This window comes from Nannobrachium achirus (genome assembly GCF_963921795.1).
Source record: "Nannobrachium achirus genome assembly, chromosome: 22".
In the NCBI taxonomy this organism is placed as follows: Eukaryota; Metazoa; Chordata; class Actinopteri; order Myctophiformes; family Myctophidae; genus Nannobrachium; species Nannobrachium achirus.
The window spans coordinates 37,368,604-37,393,749 of NC_137829.1; the positions used below are offsets into that span (position 1 = coordinate 37,368,604).

The 25,146-nt window shown below is 43.1% G+C and overlaps 1 protein-coding gene and 1 long non-coding RNA gene across 2 annotated transcripts in view; both read right to left on the reverse strand.

The window, feature by feature from the left end:
- LOC308308325 overlaps window positions 1-25,146 on the reverse strand; it is an 839,845-nt gene that overhangs the window by 576,756 nt on the left and 237,943 nt on the right. The gene's annotated exons all lie outside the window — the stretch shown is intronic.
- On the reverse strand, window positions 325-19,511 carry LOC308308111 (alpha-1,6-mannosylglycoprotein 6-beta-N-acetylglucosaminyltransferase A-like; the record flags this gene model as incomplete). Its single annotated transcript, XM_080753479.1, has 13 exons — window positions 325-526; window positions 1,156-1,313; window positions 2,043-2,117; window positions 3,670-3,783; window positions 4,220-4,366; window positions 5,619-5,768; window positions 6,225-6,358; window positions 7,092-7,225; window positions 9,384-9,553; window positions 10,119-10,313; window positions 11,846-11,935; window positions 16,656-16,769; window positions 19,437-19,511. The coding sequence occupies 13 exons, from the start codon at window positions 19,509-19,511 to the stop codon at window positions 325-327; spliced, it is 1,758 nt and encodes a 585-aa protein (XP_080609605.1).

Consider the following 25,146-nt stretch of genomic DNA (forward strand, 5'->3'; position numbering starts at 1 on the left):
GTGAAAAGGACCTTTTCTTTGACGATGGCTGGCCAGATTGCTGACACAGAAACATTGGGTTTTTCAAAAAATCTTAGAAGGATTCAAAAGACACTTATAGAATCGGGTCAAAATTCCAATTTTCACGATTTTTCAAAAATAGCAGATCTACAAGCTCACAGCGCGGCACTCGGTGCCGCGCTGTGAGCTTGTATATCTGCTATTTTTTTTATATTTAAAGCATAAAATATTGCGTCATAATGTGTTCAGGCCTAAATTAAATAGGTTGAAGACCACTGCCCTAGAACCTAGAAACCACCCTCACAGAGGGCCGTCTGGTCCTCCCTAGAAACAACCCTGGCAGAGGGCTATCTGGTCCTTGATGTAGTCTCTACAGGGGCAGACGCGGGTCAGATTCTGGTGCGATCTCACGCAGCTGAACAGCAGAGGGTCACCCTGGAGCAGACAGTGTTTATGGCTGCTCGTGTAGGCCGGAAGCACCAGATGACTGCCGGAGGACTCTGATGTGACACAGTCCACACCGTAGCTGTTCAATGACATCAAGGAGAAGCGATGATTAACTGACACATATTTCACTATTAGTAATCAGATGTCGTCGTTGTCGGAAGGAAACCTAGCTTGTTACTTTTCAGGAAATGGAACAAAGATAGTTACACTATCTTTCAGTTACAAGGTCTCATTAATATGTTTAATTGTTTAAATATTGATAAAAGCCACGTCAAAAGAATTAAAAAAATTCAACATAGATTTACAAGCGCGGGTTGAGAGCCTGTAGTATACTTTTGTACGACAGTATTGTATGATGAAGTAGGGCATTAGGGCATCATTTAAAATAAGTTGGATAATGGAGAGGTCTCTGCCTGACTGCAACGATATTCAAATGGCAAAGAGGGGAAGTCGCAACTAGGGCGAGAATCAGGATGGGGTAGCCCAAGAGTGGGCGCTAAGGAAAAGTGGATACCTCGGTGTAAAATAAATGTGCTATTTAGTTGAGTAATGCCTATAGCCTACACACAATGTAAAAAAAGGGGAATTCCCTCTGACCTGGGAGGGAGTTAGGCTTTTGGCTACTCTGCTTGTACTGTAAATGCATTATGGAGTAATATTATGTGAAGTTTGATTAAAGTGTGGAGATGTAAGTATGTATAAGCTTACTTGGCTAAGTTCTTGGCACTGTTTAGGTGAGGGAAGAAGGCGGGCTCACAAATCAGTCCAACCGTCTGACATGCTTGCTTACAGGAAGTGCCTGGCTCTGCCGTTACAACACGGAGCACGCTCCGTGGTGGCCAGTCCACCGAACCATGGCAGAAGTCCTGAAGGACAAAGGAAGAGAAGAGAAAATGACAAACAGAAAAGGGCAGAGGGACCAGGACAGAATTGAAGGGAAAATGAAATGTCCTCCCTCTGTCTTAGATTGGCTGCGTTTACATGGGCAGGCATGTGCACACATAGACATGAAGTGGGCTTGAGCCCCTGCCCTTTTACCTGTCTGTAAAAGGTGCCCTCTCCAGAACATGAATGCAGTTTTTACTATGGTGCAAGAAAGCCCTTAAGGCAGTATTCAAGAGAATTGCCTTGTCCAAACTCTCCTGAACTTGAATGCAGCATCTTATGTTGAAAGAATTGCCCTCTCTGTGTAGAAATCCATGCCATATCTCCAGTATTCACTTGCTTATGCGTGTGGTATCAAGTATCGAAAATAGCCGACCTCAAAGCTCACAACGGAGGTCTGCTATTTTCAATATTTTCACCAAAGGCGATGTCAGCCCCTGCCTCTCTAACATTCTCTCACGTCCATGTGGACAGGTATATTCCACTTGTATTCAGAATAAAAATGCTAATGTAAACACTTCCAGCCCATTCCAAACTAATTTTCATTCGGGTTTGGAGGGCTGGTATATGCTGTTTGAATCAGAATATATATTTATTCGGGTTCCACGTAAACCGTTGGGTGTGAATCTCTGTCCGGAATGAGCTAATTCTGAATGAACAAATATTGTCCATGTAACCGCAGCCAATGACACTCACCAATTGCCACTCACCTGTTTCTCGATGAAGACGTTGACCCTCTGCAACATTCCTTCACCTGTAAACTCATATGGCAGGTAGGGTTCAATCTGAAATGAGCAGGAGTAGATGTATTAGACATGGTATACGCCAAAATAGAATCGTGGTATGATACAATAAGTACAGTACGATACAGCAGTGGTTCTCAACCTTTTCAGGCCACGATCCCCATTATAATCATATTTTAACTGGGGACCCCCCACCCTGACAAGCATTAAGAGTTACTTGAGGCATTACATTTTGTATAACACGGTTCTATTGTGAAAATAGCAGATCTACATGATCACAACGCCTCGCAACGTGAGGCGTTGTGAGCATGTAGATCGGCTATTTTCACAATTTCATGCCTCTAATATTTGACATGTTTAATTTGTCATTTTAGAGGTATTAAAAAGTATTTAAATTGTCACTTTAGAAATGTGCAGATACCCTCTCTACATTTAAACTTTTTGTTGGTTTGTTTACTGTTGAGTGAGAAAACAATGTTGCACATTAAGCTAATCATCTGGGGACCCCCCAAATAATTTGGGGACCCCCCTGGGGGTCCCGACCCACAGGTTGAGAACCACTGCGATACAGCACAGTGGCAAAGTAGAGTCAGACTGCATAATAAAGGGTGCGTTCGGAAACCCGAACCGGGTGTGTGCTCAGTGTAGTGAGTGCAGTGGGCGTGACGTTGGAGAGTGCGTTCAGTGTGGCTTATTTACGAACGACCAGTTTTAACAGGCAGCTGTGTGCTTTTTCACTCTGAACTCTGAAGGTAAACTTTCTGAAAAGCAGCAGTTGCTGAGTATGCTAACGTAACGTTGCTATTAGGAGATGTAGGTCTAATTCACAACATTGGCATACCTGCTGTTAATTTACATGTTGATGTGTGTGAAACTATCAAGCCCAAACGACCAATTAAGCTGCAAGTGCTGCATTTTGCAGTCATTTCCTCCATTGTTCACAGCTGAGAAGCATTCGAGACACGGCCATGAAAACCAACCAATCAACCGCACCACACCGCCTAACCCCATCTTCTGAGTAGGGTTGGTGAGTGCGTGCACTCAACACACCAGTGCGCCGCGCACTGGATTTCCGAACGACAACGCACCAAGTGCACCGAATAAACGAACGACAACATGGCACACCGGTGCGTTGAGTGCGCATTTCCGAACGCACCCCTTGTGTCACCAGGTTTTCTGCAGAACCTGGGGAAAGCTTGGTTTCCATTCCATGTTTAACAAGTGCAGAGAGCATGCCTACTGCAAAACCGTAGTCTGGTCATTTCTACACACGCACCCGGATTGTCGCTAGACCAGACGCCCAGTGCAACGTGTGTGAGATCAGATGTCAGCCACTTCCAGGGCTAGGTCGTTTAGTGAATGCTGAAAATGACCAAATATTAAGTCATCTATTTCTAATTTCTAATTTAGTATAGAGACAACATTTTGCCTGCCATCTTGTAAAAGCACACTATGTACAGCAAGTAGAATGTATGGTAGCTAGCCTACATTATGCAGAATGTTGCATCATACACAACACAGATTACAAGTTACTGTTTTATGTTTTAACAGTTTAGATAACAGTTGACTCTGTAATCTATACAAACGTGCTTACAGTTTGGTTGAGGATGGCAGTGAGTGCTCTCTCCACGTCTGTTGAGTTGTCCATGTCTACTGTCCATACATAGGGCTCTCCTATGGCCTCAGCGTAGGGATTTTGGGATGTCAGCTACGTCACACGGTAGACAGGGTGGTAAAAAAGTACATTTTGTGTGCATAGTGTTCATTTGCTCAAACAAAAATGCTGAAATGTTAAACTAATAAATAACACACAACAGAAATGTCTGGCTCAGTATAACATTTTTACTTTAGGCCAGGCAGGGGCTGAAATTTCTAAAAGGGCCTATTGGTGAAAATATTGAAAATAGCAGACCTCCAAGCTCACAACGCGTCGCAGAATTTCTAAAAGGGCCTTTTGGTGAAAATATTGAAAATAGCAGACCTCCAAGCTCATTGTCAGCTTGGAGGTCGGCTATTTTCTGTACTTATTCATGGTCTGGAGAGGGCACTTTTTACAGACGGATAAAAGGGCAGGGGCTCAAGCCCCCTTTGATGTCTATGTGTGCACGTGCCTGCTTTAGGCTGGGATATTGTTGTACACTGACCTCTCTGATGTTGGGCTTGTCCTTGAAGAATTCGGTGTTCAGGCGGCTTTGAGCGGGTCGCAACCGGGGGTTCAAGAAAGCACAGCCATTGGCCAGGGCCTCCAGAGGGGCAGGGCCTTCATATGGGAAGGATAAACCCACAAACACCTAAGATGAAACATGGGACATAATTCAGACACTATTATTATTTTATTTTTTTGGATATCAATATAAAAAAAATACTTTTATATTATTATTTTACAAGCTTAAGTCTCATTGTGACACTTATGAGCTTGTAGATCAGCTATTTTCACTGGATTTGACAGCTTTTGCCTATAATGACACACGCAAAATGGGGATGCCAGGTTCAAATTGGTTTTAAATTTTCAACTTTTTGAATAATCGATTAAATAGATTAGTTTGGTTAACTGTTATACCCCTTACCCTACAATCCAGTGGCAGGTATTTCTTCTTCTAGCTAATGTACTGTACAGTAGGTGCAGTTCTTTACTTTCACCACTTTGTGTCAGGCTAAACCAACATACCGGTAGGCTGATTTATTCATGCAACTCCATCCTCTTTGGATCAAATCATAACCTCAAAAAAGTCGATAACTTCACAATCAAAGTGGGTGACAAGGTCATAACACGAAAAAATGAAATCTCTTACTTAGGATGTATCCTTGAAGCTAATCTTTCCAGTGAAAAGATGACTTCTAAAGTAATAAATAAAATCAACCAACGAACTCGTTTCCTACAGAGGATCGCCCCAATGGTCAATTTCAACACACTGAAGACCATAGCTGGTGCAATAATCCAGCCCCTCTTTGACTACGGAGTGCACGTATGGTATCGTGACGCCCCACAAGCCCTGAAAACAAAACTCCAAACAGCCCAAAATAAACTAATTAGGGTCCTGCTTAACCTTCCCTTCTTTGCCGCGCTGTGGGCTTGTAGATCTGCCATTTTTGAAAAATCGTGAAAATGTGTGCAAGTCTTTGAATATTTCAAATCCTTCTAAGGTTTTTTGAAAAAACAATGTTTCTATGTCAGTGGTGCTCAAACGTTTTCATGTGAAGTACCCCCAAAATGATATGTATTTGGCCATGGACACTCATCTCAAAATATAACTCTCGGGTGCCCCCCAGAAGCAAAATTTGAGTTACAAATATTCGCTCAAAGATTTGCACACATTTTCATGTCTTTCAAAAATAGCAGATCTACAAGCTCGCAGTGCGGCACTCGGTGCCGCGCTGTGAGCTTGTAGATCTGCTATTTTTCAATAGCTAAAGTAGGCTATAAAACAATTAAGGCCCCTCCACCTTGGGCCCTAGTAACTCAGTCACACTCCCCGCCCCTTTTGACGCCCCTGCATGCAATGCATGCATGCATGAATGTGTGAGTGGTCATCTCAAACTCACCTTGCTCTGCCTCAGCAGAACCTGTACTTCTGTCCCTTTAACAATGCCATGGTTTGTCACAAAGCTGGGAACCAGGGAAGCATCATTGCCGGACACTGTACCATGGATCTCCAGGTGCTTATGAATGACGTCCAGGTAAGCCCTTTTGTCCTGCAACATATCATTTTTTTTATCATTGATGACCAGTGGTGAGTTGTTCAAATCTTAGGGTCGGATCTATGTTTGGTTAATCACTTGAACCCTAGCATCCCTATTCTGGATGGAACATTCGCCAAAAATAGCAGTTCTATAAGCTCACAACACAACGCGTCATGTAGTGATGCGTTGTGAGCTTGTAGATCTACTATTCATTTTAGCGAAGAGGCTGTAGACTACAGGGGAAAAGTGGTCAGAGTACAGAACTCGGTCCTCACATCAACTAAGTATTGGTTTACTATCCATTTTTTTTATTATTTAGCTAATAAAACAAATAAGTGGCCGTAAATGTCTTTACTAGTAAATTAGTAATGGCCAAAAGGGTTGTTTCTTTCTTTCCTGTTCCAAGGTAAGCAGACATACTTTTGAAATAATGTACAGTAATGATAATACATTTCTATCCCTGACTACCTTCCAAAACTCTGGCTTCTTGCCGTACACCAGGGCCTGCTTGTGTCTTGAGGTGGACTGGAGTTTCTGGGTCTCTGCTGGGCTCAGTTGGTGCTCTACCACAAAGCCCAGGAAAGTGTTGTCTGGCGTATGAGCTGCTCACAATAACATGAAACACGCAGGGAAACACAGACGCAACAAATTAGGGTTTTCTGCTTACAGTGGTTGTGCCAACAGCAATGGTCTTTTTCTGTAAGTGTAAGTATATCAAAGAGTGGTGACTGAGTGTGATTGGATGATCACTATGTGGGGCATGCTACTGATTGGCTCCTGTGACCAGGCTGGAGACTATAAAGATGGCTGCCTCCAGCTACTGGTGTATTCCTGCTAGCCAGCCGCAAAACATCAGTTCTCTGTGTTTGCCATTGGTTTTAGCTTTGGAAGAGTGTTTTAAGAGTTACTAGGTTTTAACATGGGTTATTTTACAGCCTTTGATATGGTAGGGGTGCGTGGTCTTGCTTTTGTTTTGTTTCCATTTGATTGTGTTTCGGTTCAGTTAGGAAAGACTTCTGTCTGTTATGTTGGGTACAGGTAAGAATAGGGTTTTTGGTTTTGCCCACCATGAGGTAATTTATCCATGTTTTACACTTTGTTAATCACTATTTTTGACTTTTAAACTGGTGTTGTTGTGGTTCAGTTTTGGGACTGGGAAGGAGACAGTCCCAATTTATTTGTTGTGGCCTAGGTTCCCCTACTAGGCCGGGCTGTAACATAACAGTGGATTCTAGACACAAATATTTAAATCAGTTGCTCACTTTGAACAAAAAAACACAACACAAGATTCATATTCATGGCGTAAGTTCTAGTTCAAAGAAGTTACAAACGTACGAAACATGTTGTAGAACTGCTTGGGGATGAGGTTCATGCCTCCCCAATAACTACTGAGGTTGTGGTTCCTGGCCCAGGTCTCATGGTTGAAGTCAGGTTCTGTTCCAAAAGAATCCAACACCCGAACCTTACACCTGATTGGCAGGAACACACACACACACACACACACACACACACACACACACACACACACACACACACACACACACACACACACACACACACACACACACACACACACACACACACACACACACACACACACACACACACACCCATCAAATGTGCTGTCCTCCTTATTATAACTGACCTGACCAGGAAGGAACTACTGAATACTTTAAAGTTCTAGTTGAACAAATGCTATTTTGTGTCATTAAATAAGCATATTAATGTAGAACATTGTAGTAAAAATCATTAGCATTTGGTCAAGTAATTCTGATCTGAACTCATTTACATTAGTCATCCAGACCAGTGGTTTAAATTTTCATGTTAAAGGAACATTTTTCTATAGATTTATTTTGTTTTTGTTGCATTCATAAACCGATAATTTGATGAAAAATCAAACCTCGGTTCGAAGTGGAGCGGTGAATCTGAGCAGCTATACTGTGTGTGTGTGTGTGTGTGTGTGTGTGTGTGTGTGTGTGTGTGTGTGTGTGTGTGTGTGTGTGTGTGTGTGTGTGTGTGTGTGTGTGTGTGTGTGTGTGTGTGTGTGTGTGTGTGTGTGTGTGTGTGTGTGCCTGCACAACAGCGCCCCTCCTTTAACTTGTGTGGCCACTTAAGGTATTGCCAGGCTACAGACATAGCCAGCCACATAGCCACATAGCCAGCCACATAGCCAGCCACAGACATACCTGTCTATTGGGAGCGCTTTCACCGCTCCAAAAAGCAAAGCAGTGATTCCCTATGGAGACACAAACAGCCTGCTCTCCTGCTTTGTTCCCTATGGAGACACAAAGAGTCTCCTCAAGTTATTGTCTTAGCAATGCGAGATGTCATTTATTTTTTTGAAAGCGAGAGGTGAACTAGAATAAAACGAATCTGACTTGTTTACCAATCATACTGTACCATATATAGACCACTCTCATTATATCCCCAAATGGTCAAATATTGATAATTATGTCTAGAGACTGATCTTCTTCATACTTACTTGTATTTGACCCATAGTGGACCTAGCACAGCCTTAATCTGCCGCATGCCAACAATGTCTGTGTACATTAGATGAGTTGACTTATTTGCATATCGAGGTGGACAGTTCCCTTCCACTCCCAGATTCCTAGCATGAGAGATGAAAATGAATCATTTTGCATTCGTAGATTGCATTCAAATTTACAGTGACAACCATCTGACAGGTTATTTTGCTACACTGTGTGTGTGTGTGTGTGTGTGTGTGTGTGTGTGTGTGTGTGTGTGTGTGTGTGTGTGTGTGTGTGTGTGTGTGTGTGTGTGTGTGTGTGTGTGTGTGTGTGTGTGTGTGTGTGTGTGTGTGTGTGTGCGCGCTAGGGCATTCACGAATAGTGATTTTTAGTATTCAAATTATTCGACCTCTAAGTATTCGAATAGTCGAATATTCGACAGGACTGGCCAAACTGTCAAATATTAAGTAAGCAAGAGGTGAACATTGTGAAAATAGCCGAAAAAACGCATTGTGAAAAAACGTATTCAAATTATTCGACCTCTAAGTATTCGAATAGTCGAATATTCGACAGGACTGGCCAAACTGTCAAATATTAAGTAAGCAAGAGGTGAACATTGTGAAAATAGCCGAAAAAACGCATTGTGAAAAAACGCCTCGCAACGCGAGGCGTTGTGAGCATGTAGATCTGCTATTTTCCGAGTCACGTTAAATGTAATACCTACAATTCCAAGTGCTTGTCAGGGTGGGGGTCCCCAGTTCAAATATGTTTATTTTGGGGGTCACGGCCTAAAAAGGTTTGAGAACCCCGGGTATAGAGCATTAACAAATTCATCCACCAGGGGCATTGACGACTCATTCTTATGACTTCCTATCTAGCCAAGCTTTATAAACTATAGATTTTTTAAAGAGAGAAAAAAACAACAACGAATATTCGACTTCGGTGAACAACATCGAATAGTGACTTTGATATTCGAATATTTGATGAATGCCCTTGTGTGTGTGTGTGTGTGTGTGTGTGTGTGTGTGTGTGTGTGTGTGTGTGTGTGTGTGTGTGTGTGTGTGTGTGTGTGTGTGTGTGTGTGTGTGTGTGTGTGTGTGTGTGTGTGTGTGTGTGTGTGTGTGTGTGTGTGTGTGTGTGTGTGTGTGTGCGTACTCACGCTTTGAGGTCAGGTATGGAGGCAGAGAGGTGAACATGGTGGCCTAGGATGTACAGTGAGGCGATGAGGTCACTCCACTGGACCAGCTCGCCCAGAGGCCCCCCACTCAACGCTGGGTTGGCCATGTTGAACCCCGACTCGTCCGTCATCAGCCCCGGGTGTACCACGATCTACAGGTACAAGAGGATATACACCCATTGGGTTGGAAAGTGTAACTGTCATTATACTGCTTAAAAGTAGTTTTCTATTTAGTTTAACCCCATGAAACAAAGCATCCCTCTTCTGGGGGGGGGGGGGGGGGGACATTTGCTGATCTACATGTGCACGCATTGCGATGTGATGCGTTATGAGCTTGTAGATCTGTCATTTTCGACAAAGAACTATTCAATATTTGTATCGATTTGTTCAGGGCCGTAGCGCGTCTAATCAGCGCTCTGTGCGAGCTCTCTCGAATGCGCCTCTCTCCACGATTTTTTGCGGGTTTTGGTGTGATTTTAGTCGGTTTTGGGCCGGTTTGGGGCTGGTTTGGGTCCACTCCATCCATTTCGGTGCCCCCTCTAGGATGGCGCTCTAGGCGGCCGCCTAGCTCGCCTATAGCTAAAAACGGCCCTGGATTTGTTGATGAATTAAATGTTCATGCGCGCATGCGCACACACACACACACACACGCACACACACACACACACACACACACACACACACACACACACACACACACACACACAATTGCATTACTTGCTTAGCCTTCCGTCCTGTGAGATTGTTTTTAGCTGATAGGGAGTGTCCAGCCGCGATCCAAATCTTCTCCATACTACTGATTCTGTGGTGGATCCATGTGAACTTTCGCATGCTCTCCAGGGCTTGGTACAGACCCTGGAGACTGTCTCGTACAACCGCAGGACCAGTATCGGTATCAGCGCCATCATCACTCTGGGAAAGAGAAAGACTGAACTCAATAAATGAGTACTTTATAGTAGACAGTAGCCCAGTTCTCAACCTGTGGGTTTAATTTCTAACACCCAGCAGATCAGCAAGATCTGAAAATAGCAGATCTGCTAGCCTGGGTACCAGCCTGCTATGCTACGTTCAGCGTATTGGTTTTGTCGCTTCGCTTCTCAGTCTGGACAGGATCCTATCTCCAAGGGAGGCGGGACATAGAAAACGAGTGGAAACCACTCGCGGCTTCTGATTGGTCTGTGGTGCGGGGCAGGACAAATACACCAGTGTGTATTGGCTGGCTGATGACGTAGCTACCCTAACCCTACTCTGATTCGCTGGAACAACATCCAATCAGCAACTATGTCGCCTACTGTAGGTAACAGGTGATGTTCGGAATTACGCGTCAAACGGAGGCTTGCCAGACTGAGAAGCGAAGTGACAAAACCAGACCAAAGTGCTTGTCAGGGTGGGGGGTCTCCAGTTCAAATATCATTATTTTGGGGGGTTCACGGCCTGAAAAGGTTTAGAACCACTCTAATTAATACTATAAAGTACTTTATAAACACACACCTAGACCACATGAATCGGTATAACTGGGCCCACATCTGCCATGGATACATTACCAATCGTGATTATGTTTTTTTTCTATGACAGGGAAAGATGAGCGTTCGTTTAGCTTTACTAAAATCACTGTAAACTATGGCCTGGAGATATAGGACTCACTATAACACTATTAAAGCATGTATGTACTAGGGCATTAACCAAAAAGTCGACAAGTCGACTCAGTCGACTTGAGAACACAAGTCGACTCACAGTCGACTTTTTTTCCTAATTATTTTTGATACATATGTGTGTGTGTACAGCATTCAAACAGTGGAATTGCTTATTGTCAAGGACAGAATGTTTCTCTCCTTTTTCAACTGTGTTTTCTCAATGGAATTAAGGACAGGGTTTGGGGTTTTGACCCGCGTTCACGCACTCCCCCCAGTCGACTTGCCCTATACACACGTGACGCACGCACGCACGCACGCACGCACGCACGCACGCACGCACATTCTGCTACGGATATGTCTTACCTCAGATATGTCTTGTGGTTGCATTGGGAACACTCGTCCAGGTTGAACGGGACACCAATTCTCCGCCTTCAGAAAGACACTACTTTTAGCTAATAATCTTGCACACCTGCACTTAATGTGAGTCACTCAGGGTAATAAGCCTCCGGCTTAATGTAAGATATCGTCACTGTCGGGCAGAAACCTCGTATCTCCAAGTTTCACATTTGTATGTTTTTTCGCAAAGTAAAGCCCTGCTTCATCATACAAGGCCTTCGCACAAAGGTAGTGAAAACAGCAGATCTACAAGCACACAACCGCGAGGTGTTGTGTGCTTGTAGATCAGTTTAAATCATTTTTAAAATGATGAATGCAAAACGAACGGTTTTGGACATACAAGGTTTCCACCCGACAACGACGATATGTGACGGTAGACCTTTCATTGTGGCAGCTTGGGGCTGCACGACATACCTCACTGAGATACATGAGAAAGGAGCAGAATGAGCCGTCGACGCCATAGCTGCTGTAGCAGGGGTCCGACGTCCAGAATGCTTTCATCCACTGCAGCAGTGGAGAAAACACACAGTTCACACAGTTCAACGCACTACTGTATCAGGAGAATATGAGATTGAAGGCGTGCAGGGGTGTCGCACCAAATTCTGGGCCCTGGGTACGAGGATTCACTGCGGGCCCCCCATGAATGTTCTTCATAGGGGGGGTTTAACCCATTTAGATTGGGAACACATTATTACACATTTTGTGCTTTAACTATTGAAAAATAGCAGATTTACAAGCTCACAGCGCAGCACCGAGTGCCGTGCAGAGTGCCGTTCCAGGGACCCCCCAGAAGCAAAATTTGAGTTACAAATGTTTGCTTAAAAAAATATTACATTTTCAAAGATTTGCACACATTTTCACAACTTTTCAAAAATAGCAGATCTACAAGCTCGCAGCGCGGCACTCGGTGCCGCGCTGTGAGCTTGTATATCTGCTATTTTTCAATAGCTAAAGTATAATATAATTAAGGCCCCTCCACCTTGGGCCCTAGTAACTCAGTCCCCCCCGCTTGTGACGCCCCTGATTGAACCATGTCTTTCTGTTTGAAGGCAAGAAGGTACATGGTGAGGTGATATGCAGCAGTGAGGCTGCATTGGATGACTTTCAATGATATTTAATAGAACACTTCTAATACAATACACAATGGCAATAGTCATTCACCTGCAGCTTCTTTTCACACTCTGGGTATCCATTCATAGGTGGAATTGTGCAGTTCTCTGTCTCTTTTGTTGGCGTTTCTAAAAAAAGAAAACATTTAGTTTAGTTTTTTTTTTTTCTTTCATAATTTTTATCCCACGATTTTGCAACCCATTTTTTCACCCAGTGCCAATTGCCTATGTAATCCTGGGCTCTGCTCTCCCTCTGCCGCGCCTGGGGAGACAACGGACTGACCTCATGCTTCCTTCAATGCATGGGTAGTCCAAGTTGTTTCTTTTCACTTGACAGGGGGGATTTTCCCCGGGATGGACGTAGCGCGTGGAAGGAACACGTTATTCCAACCAGTTCCTTTCCCCTCCATCAAGCGCCCCGGCTGGCCAGGGGGAGGCATTATTGAGACCAGGATTACTGCATGTTTTTTGTGAGGGTATCAACCCTAGGAGATACGGGGAGAACATGCAAACTCTAGTTTAGTTTAGTTTAGTTTGATATTGTGTGACCACATATTCCACGCATCTCCTCTGCATGTCAACTTCACTATAAGTGACACACTCTCTCTCAGCGAAGGCTCCAGATAATTGTGACTGGGGGGGGGGGCTATTGGGGGGTGCTGGCTTTTTTAGAGCGGGGACTAATGAATGTTGGCAACAAACAATAATGAATATAATACTAATACGACAAACGCGATTCTCTCGCTTAGGGTATTGATAACTGAACAGACCAGATCATTGGCAGATGCCAGCTCCAAATCTGTGGACTGTAGGTGATAGGATAGGATCTTTGTGAGGCGGAAGACGCTTTCCAGCAATTGTGACATGCAGAACAAACTGTCCATATAGTATTGTTTACATAGAAGTCAGTCTGTCAGTCACATATTCATATTTATGTATTCCATAAATATTCTTCATCACAATTGTGTTTGTGGGGAGGGGGTGCTTCTGTCCCTGCTCGCTTGCTCTCTCTCTCTCTCTCTCTCTCTCTCTCTCTCTCTCTCTCTCTCTCTCTCTGTTTCTCTCTCTCTGTCTCTCTTTCATCTCATCTCTCCATCTGTGACCCTTCACCTTGATCACTGATTGGTCCCATACTGTCTGTCTGCTTTGCTCCATGCTCCAAGCCGTCCGGAATGATCGTCTTCACCTATAATATCAGAATCATCTTTATTGTCACATCACAGGTTAAAACAGTGGGTGAAATTAGTTTTTGTGGGGAAGTGGGAAAAGGAGGAAAAGCTATCTACATATTTACACATAGCATATCTATCCGTACAGGCTACCCGAGTTTTACACATAAGGAGTAGGAGCAGCAGTATAGGCCTACTGTTCATGATGTGGACCAGTGGTTCTTAACCTGTGGGTCGGGGTCCCCAGATGATTAACTTAATGTGCAACCTTGTTTTCTCCCTCAACAATAAACAAACCAACATGAAGTTGAAGTGTATAGAGGGTATCTGCACATTTCTAAAGTGACAATTTAAGGACTTTTTAATAAGGAAGAAATTGTGAAAATAGTCGATCTACATGCACGTTGTTTAGCAATAGAACCGTGTTAAACAAAATGTGATGCCTCAACTCTTATTGCTCATCAGGGTGGGGGGTTCACACAGTTCAACGCACTACTGTATCAGGAGAATATGAGATTGAAGGCCATGGGTGTCGCACCAAATTCTGGGCCCTGGGTACGAGGATTCACTGCGGGCCCCCCATGAATGTTCTTCATGGGGGGGTTTAACCCATTTAGATTGGGAACACATTATTACACATTTTGTGCTTTAACTATTGAAAAATAGCAGATTTACAAGCTCACAGCGCAGCACCGAGTGCCGCGCTGTGAGCTTGTAGATCTGCTATTTTTGAAAAATCTTGAAATGTTTTGCAAGTCTTTCAAAAACCTATGTTTCTATGTCAATGGTGCGCAAACCTTTTCATGTTAAGGACCCCCAAAATTATATGCATTTGGCCACAGACGCCCATCTCAAAATATTTAGTTCCAGCGACCCCCCAGAAGCAACATTTGAGTGACAAATGTTTGCTTAAAAAAATATATATTTTCAAAGATTTGCACACATTTTCACAACTTTTCAAAAATAGCAGATCTACAAGCTCGCAGCCGCGCTGCGAGCTTGTAGATCGAGCTTGTAGACCAAGAAGGTACATGGTGAGGTGATATGCAGCAGTGAGGCTGCATTGGATGACTTTCAATGATATTTAATAGAACACTTCTAATACAATACACAATGGCAATAGTCATTCACCTGCAGCTTCTTTTCACACTCTGGGTATCCATTCATAGGTGGAATTGTGCAGTTCTCTGTCTCTTTTGTTGGCGTTTCTAAAAAAAGAAAACATTTAGTTTAGTTTTTTTTTTTTCTTTCATAATTTTTATCCCACGATTTTGCAACCCATTTTTTCACCCAGTGCCAATTGCCTATGTAATCCTGGGCTCTGCTCTCCCTCTGCCGCGCCTGGGGAGACAACGGACTGACCTCATGCTTCCTTCAATGCATGAGTAGTCCTAGTTGTTTCTTTTCACTTGACAGGGGGGATTTTCCCCGGGATGGACGTAGCGCGTGGAAGGAACACGTTATTCCAACCAGTTCCTTTCCCCTCCATCAAGCGCCCCGGCTGGCCAGGGGGAGGCATTATTGAGACCAGGATTACTGCATGTTTTTTGTGAGGGTATCAACCCTAGGAGATACGGGGAGAACATGCAAACTCTAGTTTAGTTTAGTTTAGTTTGATATTGTGTGACCACATATTCCACGCATCTCCTCTGCATGTCAACTTCACTATAAGTGACACACTCTCTCTCAGCGAAGGCTCCAGATAATTGTGACTGGGGGGGGGGCTATTGGGGGGTGCTGGCTTTTTTAGAGCGGGGACTAATGAATGTTGGCAACAAACAATAATGAATATAATACTAATACGACAAACGCGATTCTCTCGCTTAGGGTATTGATAACTGAACAGACCAGATCATTGGCAGATGCCAGCTCCAAATCTGTGTACTGTAGGTGATAGGATAGGATCTTTGTGAGGCGGAAGACGCTTTCCAGCAATTGTGACATGCAGAACAAACTGTCCATATAGTATTGTTTACATAGAAGTCAGTCTGTCAGTCACATATTCATATTCCATAAATATTCTTCATCACAATTGTGTTTGTGGGGAGGGGGTGCTCGCTTGCTCTCTCTCTCTCTCTCTCTCTCTCTCTCTCTCTCTCTCTCTCTCTCTCTCTCTCTCTCTTCATCTCATCTCTCCATCTGTGACCCTTCACCTTGATCACTGATTGGCCCCATGCTGTTTGTCTGCTTTGCTCCATGCTCCGAGCCGTCCGGAATTATCGTCTTCACCTATAATATCAGAATTATCTTTATTGTCACATCACAGGTTAAAACAGTGGGGGTGAAATTAGTTTTTGTGGGGAAGTGGGAAAAGGAGGAAAAGCTATCTACATATTTACACATAGCAGATCTATCCGTACAGTTTGTAGGCTACCCGAGTTTTACACGTAAGGTGTAGGAGCGGCAGTATAGGCCTACTGTTCATGATGTGGACCAGTGGTTCTCAACCTGTGGGTCGGGACCCCCAGGGGGGTCCCCAGATGATTAACTTAATGTGCAACCTTGTTTTCTCCCTCAACAATAAACAAACCAACATGAAGTTGAAGTGTATAGAGGGTATCTGCACATTTCTAAAGTGACAATTTAAGGACTTTTTAATAAGGCAGAAATTGTGAAAATAGTCGATCTACATGCGCGCTGTTTAACAATAGAACCGTGTTAAACAAAATGTGATGCCTCAACTCTTATTGCTCATCAGGGTGGGGGGTCCCCAGTTAAAATATGATTATTTTGGGGGTCATGGCCTGAAAAGGTTGAGAACCACTGATATAGACAAAGGGCAAGTAGAATATCAGCAGGTTGTAAATGAGATTAAGGTGCAGAGTATATAAGCACGTGTCAGGTTCAACCTCATAGTCCGCAAAAAGTAACTTTCACTGAAATAATACACAGGTAGGTCCCTGAGGGACCAGGGCCAGCCTGATGACAGGCGGCGGGTGGTCTTGCCTCGTTCAGCGGTCTGATGCTGTTCAAAAACCCGGTGGTCTTGACGTTGACAGGCAAGACCATCAGGTTTGGTTGGTAGCCCTCCTTGCCGGGCTGCGATTTGTTGTCGATCGTCTGTAACCACATAGAGATCGACATGAGGAATTGCTTTGAAATGCTAAATTGTATTATTTCCCCTTGCATTGGCTTAACGCTGGTTTTTGACATTATCAAAACGAAGCGGATAAAAGTGTCAAACTTTTTTTGAGGCTTCTTTAGGACCTAACGATGGATTTTAGCCTTGGGTACCAAACTTCATTTTGATGTTTACCCATAGAATTATCCAAATCAAGTTGGGCTCCCATCGACTTTCTATACAGGAGGAAAATACCCAGAAAAAAATCATTTGTTTTGCACAAAACACTTTCCTTGGGCTAGAAATGGTCCCCAAAAACACACACAATTTTGCAATGGATGCTTGCAATGGATTCAGAATCACGACAAACCCCTAGTTCGACCCCTCACATCCTACTTTCTATGGGTAAACATCAAAATAAAGTTTGGTACCCAAGGCTAAAATCTATCGTAGGTCCTAAAGAAGCCTAAAAAAAAGTTTGGCGCTTTTATCCGCTTCGTTTCGAAAATTTTGTTAAGCCAACCCACTAAACAGCAAAACCATCGTTTCAAAGAAGCAAATTAGATGACGGATGTCTTGTATAACCTGCATAACCCATAATACAGTAAATGATTACACATATAGATCCATATACAGTAGATGTTCATCAGGCCTATATCAGAATGTTCCCCCTGTAAGGCTAGGGCTCCACCAAAATGACGGCGTCGTGCCGGCGTCGGACGCCGTCAAAAAATGAACCGGGGCGAATTTGAGCGTCCGACGCGGACGTTGACGTCGGCAGTGGAGCACCCTTCATTGATTAAAACGGGAGCGTTCCCTGCGTTGACGTTGACGCGACGCTCGACGCGCTCGGTGGAGCCGGGGGGTAAGCCTTCTGTTGAGCTACTGTACATCCTGACTAATAGGTCAGCACATTATGTTCACATGCCAAGCCAGAGGAATCAGCTACTGTGACATTGGTTTTGTAGCAGTTGTATGTAAGCTATAGTAGGCCTACTGATTAGGAATGCTGCCGTTAATCAAACCAAAGTCATCACTTCCAATAAAATAATGTATTTTATCGGTATCCTTTTTTATGGCACGAATAGCTGATCTACAAGCTCACAATGTGTCGTATTGCGACGTCTTGAGCTTGTATTTGTTTCATTGATATGCAGTACACACTAGGGCATCAACGACTTGTGATTTATGCAAGTCGACTCGACTCAGTAAAAAGTTGAGTTGAAGTCGACTTTATCGTTTGATGAAGTCATCACATCACACACGACCCCCCAATTATTTTGGGGGGGCCCCAGATGATTAACTTAATGTGAAACATTGTTTTCTCACCCAATTGTAAACAAACCAACATAAAGTGTAAGTGTATAGAGGGTATCTTCACATTTCTAAAGTGCCACTTTAAGGACTTTTTAATACCTCTAAAATGACAAATGAAACATTATCCAAATTGTCAAATATATAGAGGCAGACATTGTGAAAATAGACAATCTACATGCTCACAACGCCTCGCAACACGAGGCGTTGTGAGCATGTAGATCTGCTATTTTCACAATAGAAAGTTTTTTTTTCAACTTCGACTTTCGACTTTCTCTGGTGGGAGTCGACTTGTGTAGTGAAGTCGACCGAGTCGACTTGTCGTCTGACTTTTTCGTTAATGCCACACACACACACATACATATTTTCTGGAGTGGAGCGTGATTCGATATACAGTAAGCCTGGAATCTGAGGTTAGCGAGTGAATAAATATACTGACCATGAGATGGATGATGCCTAGACACCAGATGCCCAGGAGTAGAGCGAAGCATTTCCGATAACGAATCCTTCTCATAAGTCTGGGACAGGAGATCAAATAGCATATTAGTTTGACAGTAGTCCTTTCGGGTTACTTTTAAATCATGTCATGACTTAAGTTTTCTTCCTCTCTCTTCCTCTGTCAGTCACTTTCAGGTGACTTCTCAGGTCATTGAAATACTTACAGCTGTCAAAGAAAAACAAAATGCAATATGACGTGTCTAGCTGATTGTTGTGATTTAGGAATCCTCTATTGTGATCCTAAAAGCTCTCCCCTATAGAGGGTATGCGCGTGACATCATCATCATACCCGGAAGTTATGCGGGAATGCTTACTGAGTGGAAAAAGATTACTTTCTGGCCTTGATAGCCCATACATCCAAAAAGAAAAGTCCTATCTGATTGATCTGAACAACGTTAAACAACATTAAACTCACTTTGCCACTCGATTTGCCATTCACTTTATGCATACAAATAAGTAATTGTTGTGACATCACATTGTGACATCACATTCCGTCGTTGTCCCTTGTATGCCCATATATGGAGATCCCTGATGTCATCGATATTATGCCCATATATCTTGGAATGCCCATATTATATGGACATATTATGTGAGTCATGTGGTCTATAACATAAGACATCTATGATGTCAGACGTCAGTCATCCATATTTGGGAGAATATTTTGTCCACATTTTGTCCAACTTAAACAACTGTGTGACCTCGCCCTTTAGACCGAGGTCACTCTTCACCCTTAGGCGTCTTACTGGTACTATACTGCATATATTTCATTCAAGGTTTGACTTTCACTCCATATTTGAGACAAATGTTGTACTTTTGTCTCCCGGCCTACATTTCCTTCTCTTACATTTCCTCACTCGAGTACTGGGTTGAGCTCTGTAAGCCAGCGGCAGGGGGCAAGGTGAGTCCAAGGCAGCATCACACCTGCACATTCTGCATGTTCTGAGGCAAATACTGTACTTGAGAATGCAAGCCACATTATGTGGCCGGAGGATATGGGAGTCTTGACCTTCACTGGCTCCCAGTAAAACACAGAATCGATTTCAAAATCCTGATCACCACCCACAAGGCAGGGGTGTCGCACCAAATTCTGGGCCCTGGGTACAAGGATTCACTGCGGGCCCCCCCCCATTAATGTTCTTCATAGGGGGAGGGGGTTTAACCCATTTAGACTGGGAACGCATTATTACAAGTTATTTTGTGCTTTAACTATCAAAAAATAGCAGATATACTGTGAGCTTGATCTGCTATTTTGGAAAAATCGTAGTTCCAGCTACCCTCCAGAAGCAAAATTTGAGTTACAAATGTTCGCTTAAAAAATACATATATTCAAAGATTTGCACACATTTTCATGACTTTTCAAAAATAGCAGATCTACAAGCTGCCAGTGCGGCACTCCGTGCCGCGCTGTGAGCTTGTGTATCTGCTATTTTTCTATAGCTAAAGTATAAAACAATGGACCGTTTGTCAGCCTTCTGATTGGTCCCTGAGTCTCCCTGACTGGCCAACCAGAAAAAAAACATTCACTTTTTGCTGCCGGGGGTGGAGTTATGCAGTGGGAGAATGTCGCTTCAGTCTTCACCGCGGTGCCGTGATGCGGAGCACGGCCGGCACGCAGTACGGCGCTGCGCGGTCATAGCGATTTCGATCATTATAATGAATAAGCTTCAACAGACCAGTTCACATGAACAATATCAATGTAACTAAGAGTTTCGATTGGGTCATATATTTTAAATGGGCAGAATTACAATTAAAATACATGTTATGTTGACAGCCAGCCTATAATTCCACTGCTTCCTACCCAAGATGCACTGCGCTTTCTCTCTCTATTTCTGTCTTCTGCCTGTTCCAGAGGATTAAACTAATTAATACATGTATTTTCGGGGGTAAACCCCTGTTTTGCAATGTAACTATTGTACTTTTGTCTTCCCTTTTTATTAATATCAAGTAGATGTTTCTCTTTTGGTACATTAAATAGCTATAATGAGGCAATGAAAATACCCCCTCCCCTCATCCATTTCCATTATAAAAACAATCTGCCCTGATTTTTCTGTTCCACTGGGATTAAACTTTCGGGGGGAAACCCCTGTTTTGCAATTTAACTATTGTACTTTTGTCTTCCGTCCGTGCGTCCGTGCATGCGTGCGTGCGTGCGTGCGTGCGTGCAATGTTGAGTGAGAGTGTCAACTTTGGTCAAACCACAAACTAGAAAATATTCAGAGGAGGAAGTCAAGAAAGAGGAATAAGGAATAAGTTGCCTTATGCCTGTTTAAACAGTAGTGCTTTTTAACTGGATCTTAAAAAATGTCCATGAGGCTGCAGCTCTCAAGACCTTTGGAAGTTATGTTCCGATAGGGACCGAATCGTAAATTATCCTCCGCGGGTTGAAAAAAGGTAAATTAAAAGGTTTTGAGAGATGCAGCCTCAGTCGAAATTTTTAAGAACCACTTAAAAACGCACTTTTAAACAATCATTTGTGGAATGTCTTGGATTTTGCAATTGTTGTTTTTAATCATTTGAATGCTTCGTGCTGTGTCTTTATTTCTATTGTAAAGCACTTAGTGAGTTCTCTGTGTGTTATACAAATAAAATGTACACATACCACACTACACGCTCACAAGAGTTGTTGAACATGTTTCACAAGGCAGGTCATGTCATGTGTTAATGAGATAATCAAATGTGAGTTATGTGACACTACATGACCTTTCTATTTCCATTGGTCCACATACCTTGCATCACAACTATGACTAAGACCTTCTCATCATGATGGAAGATTTCTCATCAACATATCACCACAATGGAAAGAAACCACACCTGTCGAAGCTACCATAACCATACCAAAAGAATAGTTTTAGATTGATAAGGTAGACCTGGTAGAACTTGATCTCCCCCTCAACTAAACTCTGACAAGCCACCAATCTCTACAATAACCATATGACAGGCACCCACTCACCTCTGCACCTAAATAGCCCTTTGGCTCATGTAACCCTGGCATCCCCCATTTTGGGCATGTCATTGTAAGCCAAGTAAATAAATGAGAGCAATGTCAATTGGAAAACGCACTTAAGCTGTATAACTATATGGCGCTAACGGCCTGCCAGGTGTTTCCACTTCCTCCTCTTCATGCCCGGGATAGAGCCAGGTACACCGGCATCTACCTCCTCAAGCACAGCTTTCGTTTCCAAATTAACTGCATCCAACAGGGGCGCCGCGGGTACTTGCATTCAAGGTTCAAGGTTGTTCAAGGTTCAAGGTTGTACTTTATTGTTACGTCTTTTGTACAGGTACATAAGAGTAAAATTTGTTTTTGTTTGCAGTGTTTTTGTTTGCAAATGGATGCAGTAGCATCCATTTGTGTTGGTTGAAATATTTAATAGATTTTCGGTAGTTTTGCTATGTTTAGTTTTTCTCTGCTGTTTTTTTTTTGCTGTTCTAGACACATTTGGGCATTGCTGCTGAACTCATTTGAATGCATCTGCTGCCTTGTACATGCTACGCGACGACGGTAGGCCTACGTGTACTGCGTCAAAACATACAGCCCCATTATTTTCAATGAACTAACCCACACGCCTTCCGTGCCGATACGCCGCTGTTCTATTTTTCCAGCGTTGCCGTCCGGTGAACATATTCCCCCATGGTTCTCCCCACCAGGGGAAATGGATGTGCTGTGTGGCAGGCCGCCGCATCCAGTTGGGGTGACCGCGCGGCACTTCACGTGTTGCGCAGCCCGAGTGTATAAAAAAAGCAACTGGGTTAAGCTCTGTTGGTCCGACCAGTTTAACATTCTCCAGGTTAGCATTCACCAGCGTCAGCAAGTTAGCATTTCACCAGGTTAGCATTCACCCATGTCGGCAGGTTAGCATTCACCAGCGTCAGCAGGTTAGCATTCACCAGCATTAGTTTTACTGAGGTTAGGGTTAGGGTTAAGGTTAGGTTTAGGTTTATCTCTGTCCCCCCGACTTTCGTCACCTCCGCGCAGCCAATCACAAGCTTTTGCTGCCTTAACCCAGTTGCTTTTTTGATACACTCGGACTGAACGACCTGCAAAAAACACTCTCCCCTAGACTAATGCCTCATTCACACTGTAAGCAGCAAAGCTAATGGTTTGCTTGGTAATTCAATGTAATCTCAATGGAAACCAGCTTTAAGATGCTGGAGATGCTGAGAACAAAGCTTGGAAAGCTTTAAAGCTGGTTTCCATTGAGATTACATTGAATTACCAAGCAAACCATTAGCTTTGCTGCTTACAGTGTGAATGAGGCATAAGGACTTTGTTGATTTCCATGTTGGTAGCTTTATTGTTTGTTTAATAACTGGTTTTGTTTATTTGTGTAGCACATTGCATATAATCTCCATTTGTACCCATTGTTTGTTTATTGTTCATGGTGATAATAACAAAGCTGATAGGTATCCTGTTAAGATTAAGACAATTCTTAAATTTACAAAATGTTTGTTGTCCAATTAAAACATAAATATATACATATAAAAAAGTTGAGTATAAATGCAACATATATAGGTTTGAGTTGTGATAATATATATTACCAGCGTCTAAAATATTTAAAATATGTACAGTACTGTATATTATAAACCATACTCTCTCAAAAAATATATGCTTAATAGTTATAGTATAGTATTATTTATATAGTATCTATGTGTAATAACACAAGTCTTTGTCCTCAAAACATGTGTTTCACTGTTTAGTTTAGTGAGCTTGATAGTTTTCAGGCGATACAGTCACAAAAAGAGACAGAAATGGCTTACCTTTTAAGCTGTAGACCGGCCATTTTTCACTGAATGTGATGAGTCGAATCGTAGTGCAGTGACAACAAGTGCAACAACTTGACTGCACCCGTCCCTCCCCACTGAGAGGTTCCTGTGGTGGCAGAATGGTTGATGTCATCTGACTGTGATGCAAATAGGTGCAGCCTGCTATAAAACTTCTGCATTGATAATTTCAGCACAAAGAATCAGAGTAAACTCTTCCCTAACCAGAAACCCTGGTTTAACAATGGGATGCCATTTCTCCGCATAGGGCCCAGGACTTAGACCAGGGGGACAGGGAGGCTTGTTTTAGTAGAGTCAGAGCAGCCCTGAACAGAGGCAGTAATAATGCAATGCAACAGTAAAATTGAGGATAATTTCGGAGACAACAACTTTGCTTGGGTATCAGGAAGCTTAAAGACTACAACAGAGCCCCAGTGCCAATTCAATTTCAATTCAAAGGAGCTTTATTCGCATGAGAAAACATACGTTTACATTGCCAAAGCAAGTGTCACACAAATAAAAATAATAATAACAGTTGAAAATGGGGAACATATACAGTTGGAGGGGGTGCAGCATTGTGCAAACAGAGCTACAGTATGTCACATTGTGACAGAGAGAGAGAGAGAGAGAGAGAGAGAGAGAGAGAGAGAGAGAGAGAGAGAGAGAGAGAGAGAGAGAGAGAGAGAGAGAATTAAGCTTTTGGAACAAATGGCAGCATTATTCTTCTCAAAATGCATTTAAAGGTAGCAGCTCTGTTTCATACTGTATGTGCAGTAGGTCTAGATGTCTATCCATGGTTTGTAGTCCTTGGGGTGGTTGTGTTCCAGTCTCTAGCCTTCTTTTGACACAACAGTTCACCAATCTTGCTGCTGTGTTCGCACGTTGTTGTATTTCTCCCAGTAGGTATGGGAGTTTTTCGTCATATTTTCAAACTCACTTTGGGTGTGTGTCAGTAGTATGTGTCAGTACCACCCCCCCACACCATGACTGACCCCACTCTCAGACCAGCTCATCAACTCATTCTTCAGCCATACCAGGTTAAACAGGTCCTCCAGAGAACATCAACAGCAAAACAGCTTGCTGCAGTCTCTGTAGTCAGTCTGTCAGTTGCAAGCAATTGTTCCAATTTGGTCTGAAGTGAAAGCCACCACTATTTCCTGTACCCAAAACCTCAGCCACCCCCACCCCCTGTATGAACGATAATGTCTGTCTGTCGCCAGGGGCGTCACAAGGGGGGGTGGGGGGGGGGGGGTGGGACTGAGTTATAGGGCCCAAGGTGGAGGGGTCTTACTTATTTGATACTTTAGCTATATTGAAAAATAGCAGATGTACAAGCTCACAGCGTGGCCCGAGTGCCGCGCTGTGGGATTGTATATCTGCTATTTTTGAGAAGTCCTGAAAATGTGTGCAAATCTTTGAATATATGTATTTTTCAAGCGAACATTTACAACTCAAATTTTGCCTCTGTGGGGGTCCCTGGAACTAAATATTTTGAGATGGGGGGTCTGTGGCCAAATGCACATCATTTTGGAGGTCCTTCACATGAAAAAGTTTGAGCAAGTTTGATAGAAACATAGGTTTTTCAAAAAACCTTAGAATGATTTGAAATATTCAAAGATTTGCACAAACTTTCACGTTTTTTTCAAAAATGGCAGATCTACAAGCTCACAAGCTCGTGCTGTGAGCTTGTATATCTGCTATTTTTCAATAGTTAAAGTACCCAAGGCCCAGAATTTGGTGCGACACCCCTGTCTCTAGTCAGTCTCTCACTTGCAAGCGATTGTTCCAATTTGTCAGAAGCGA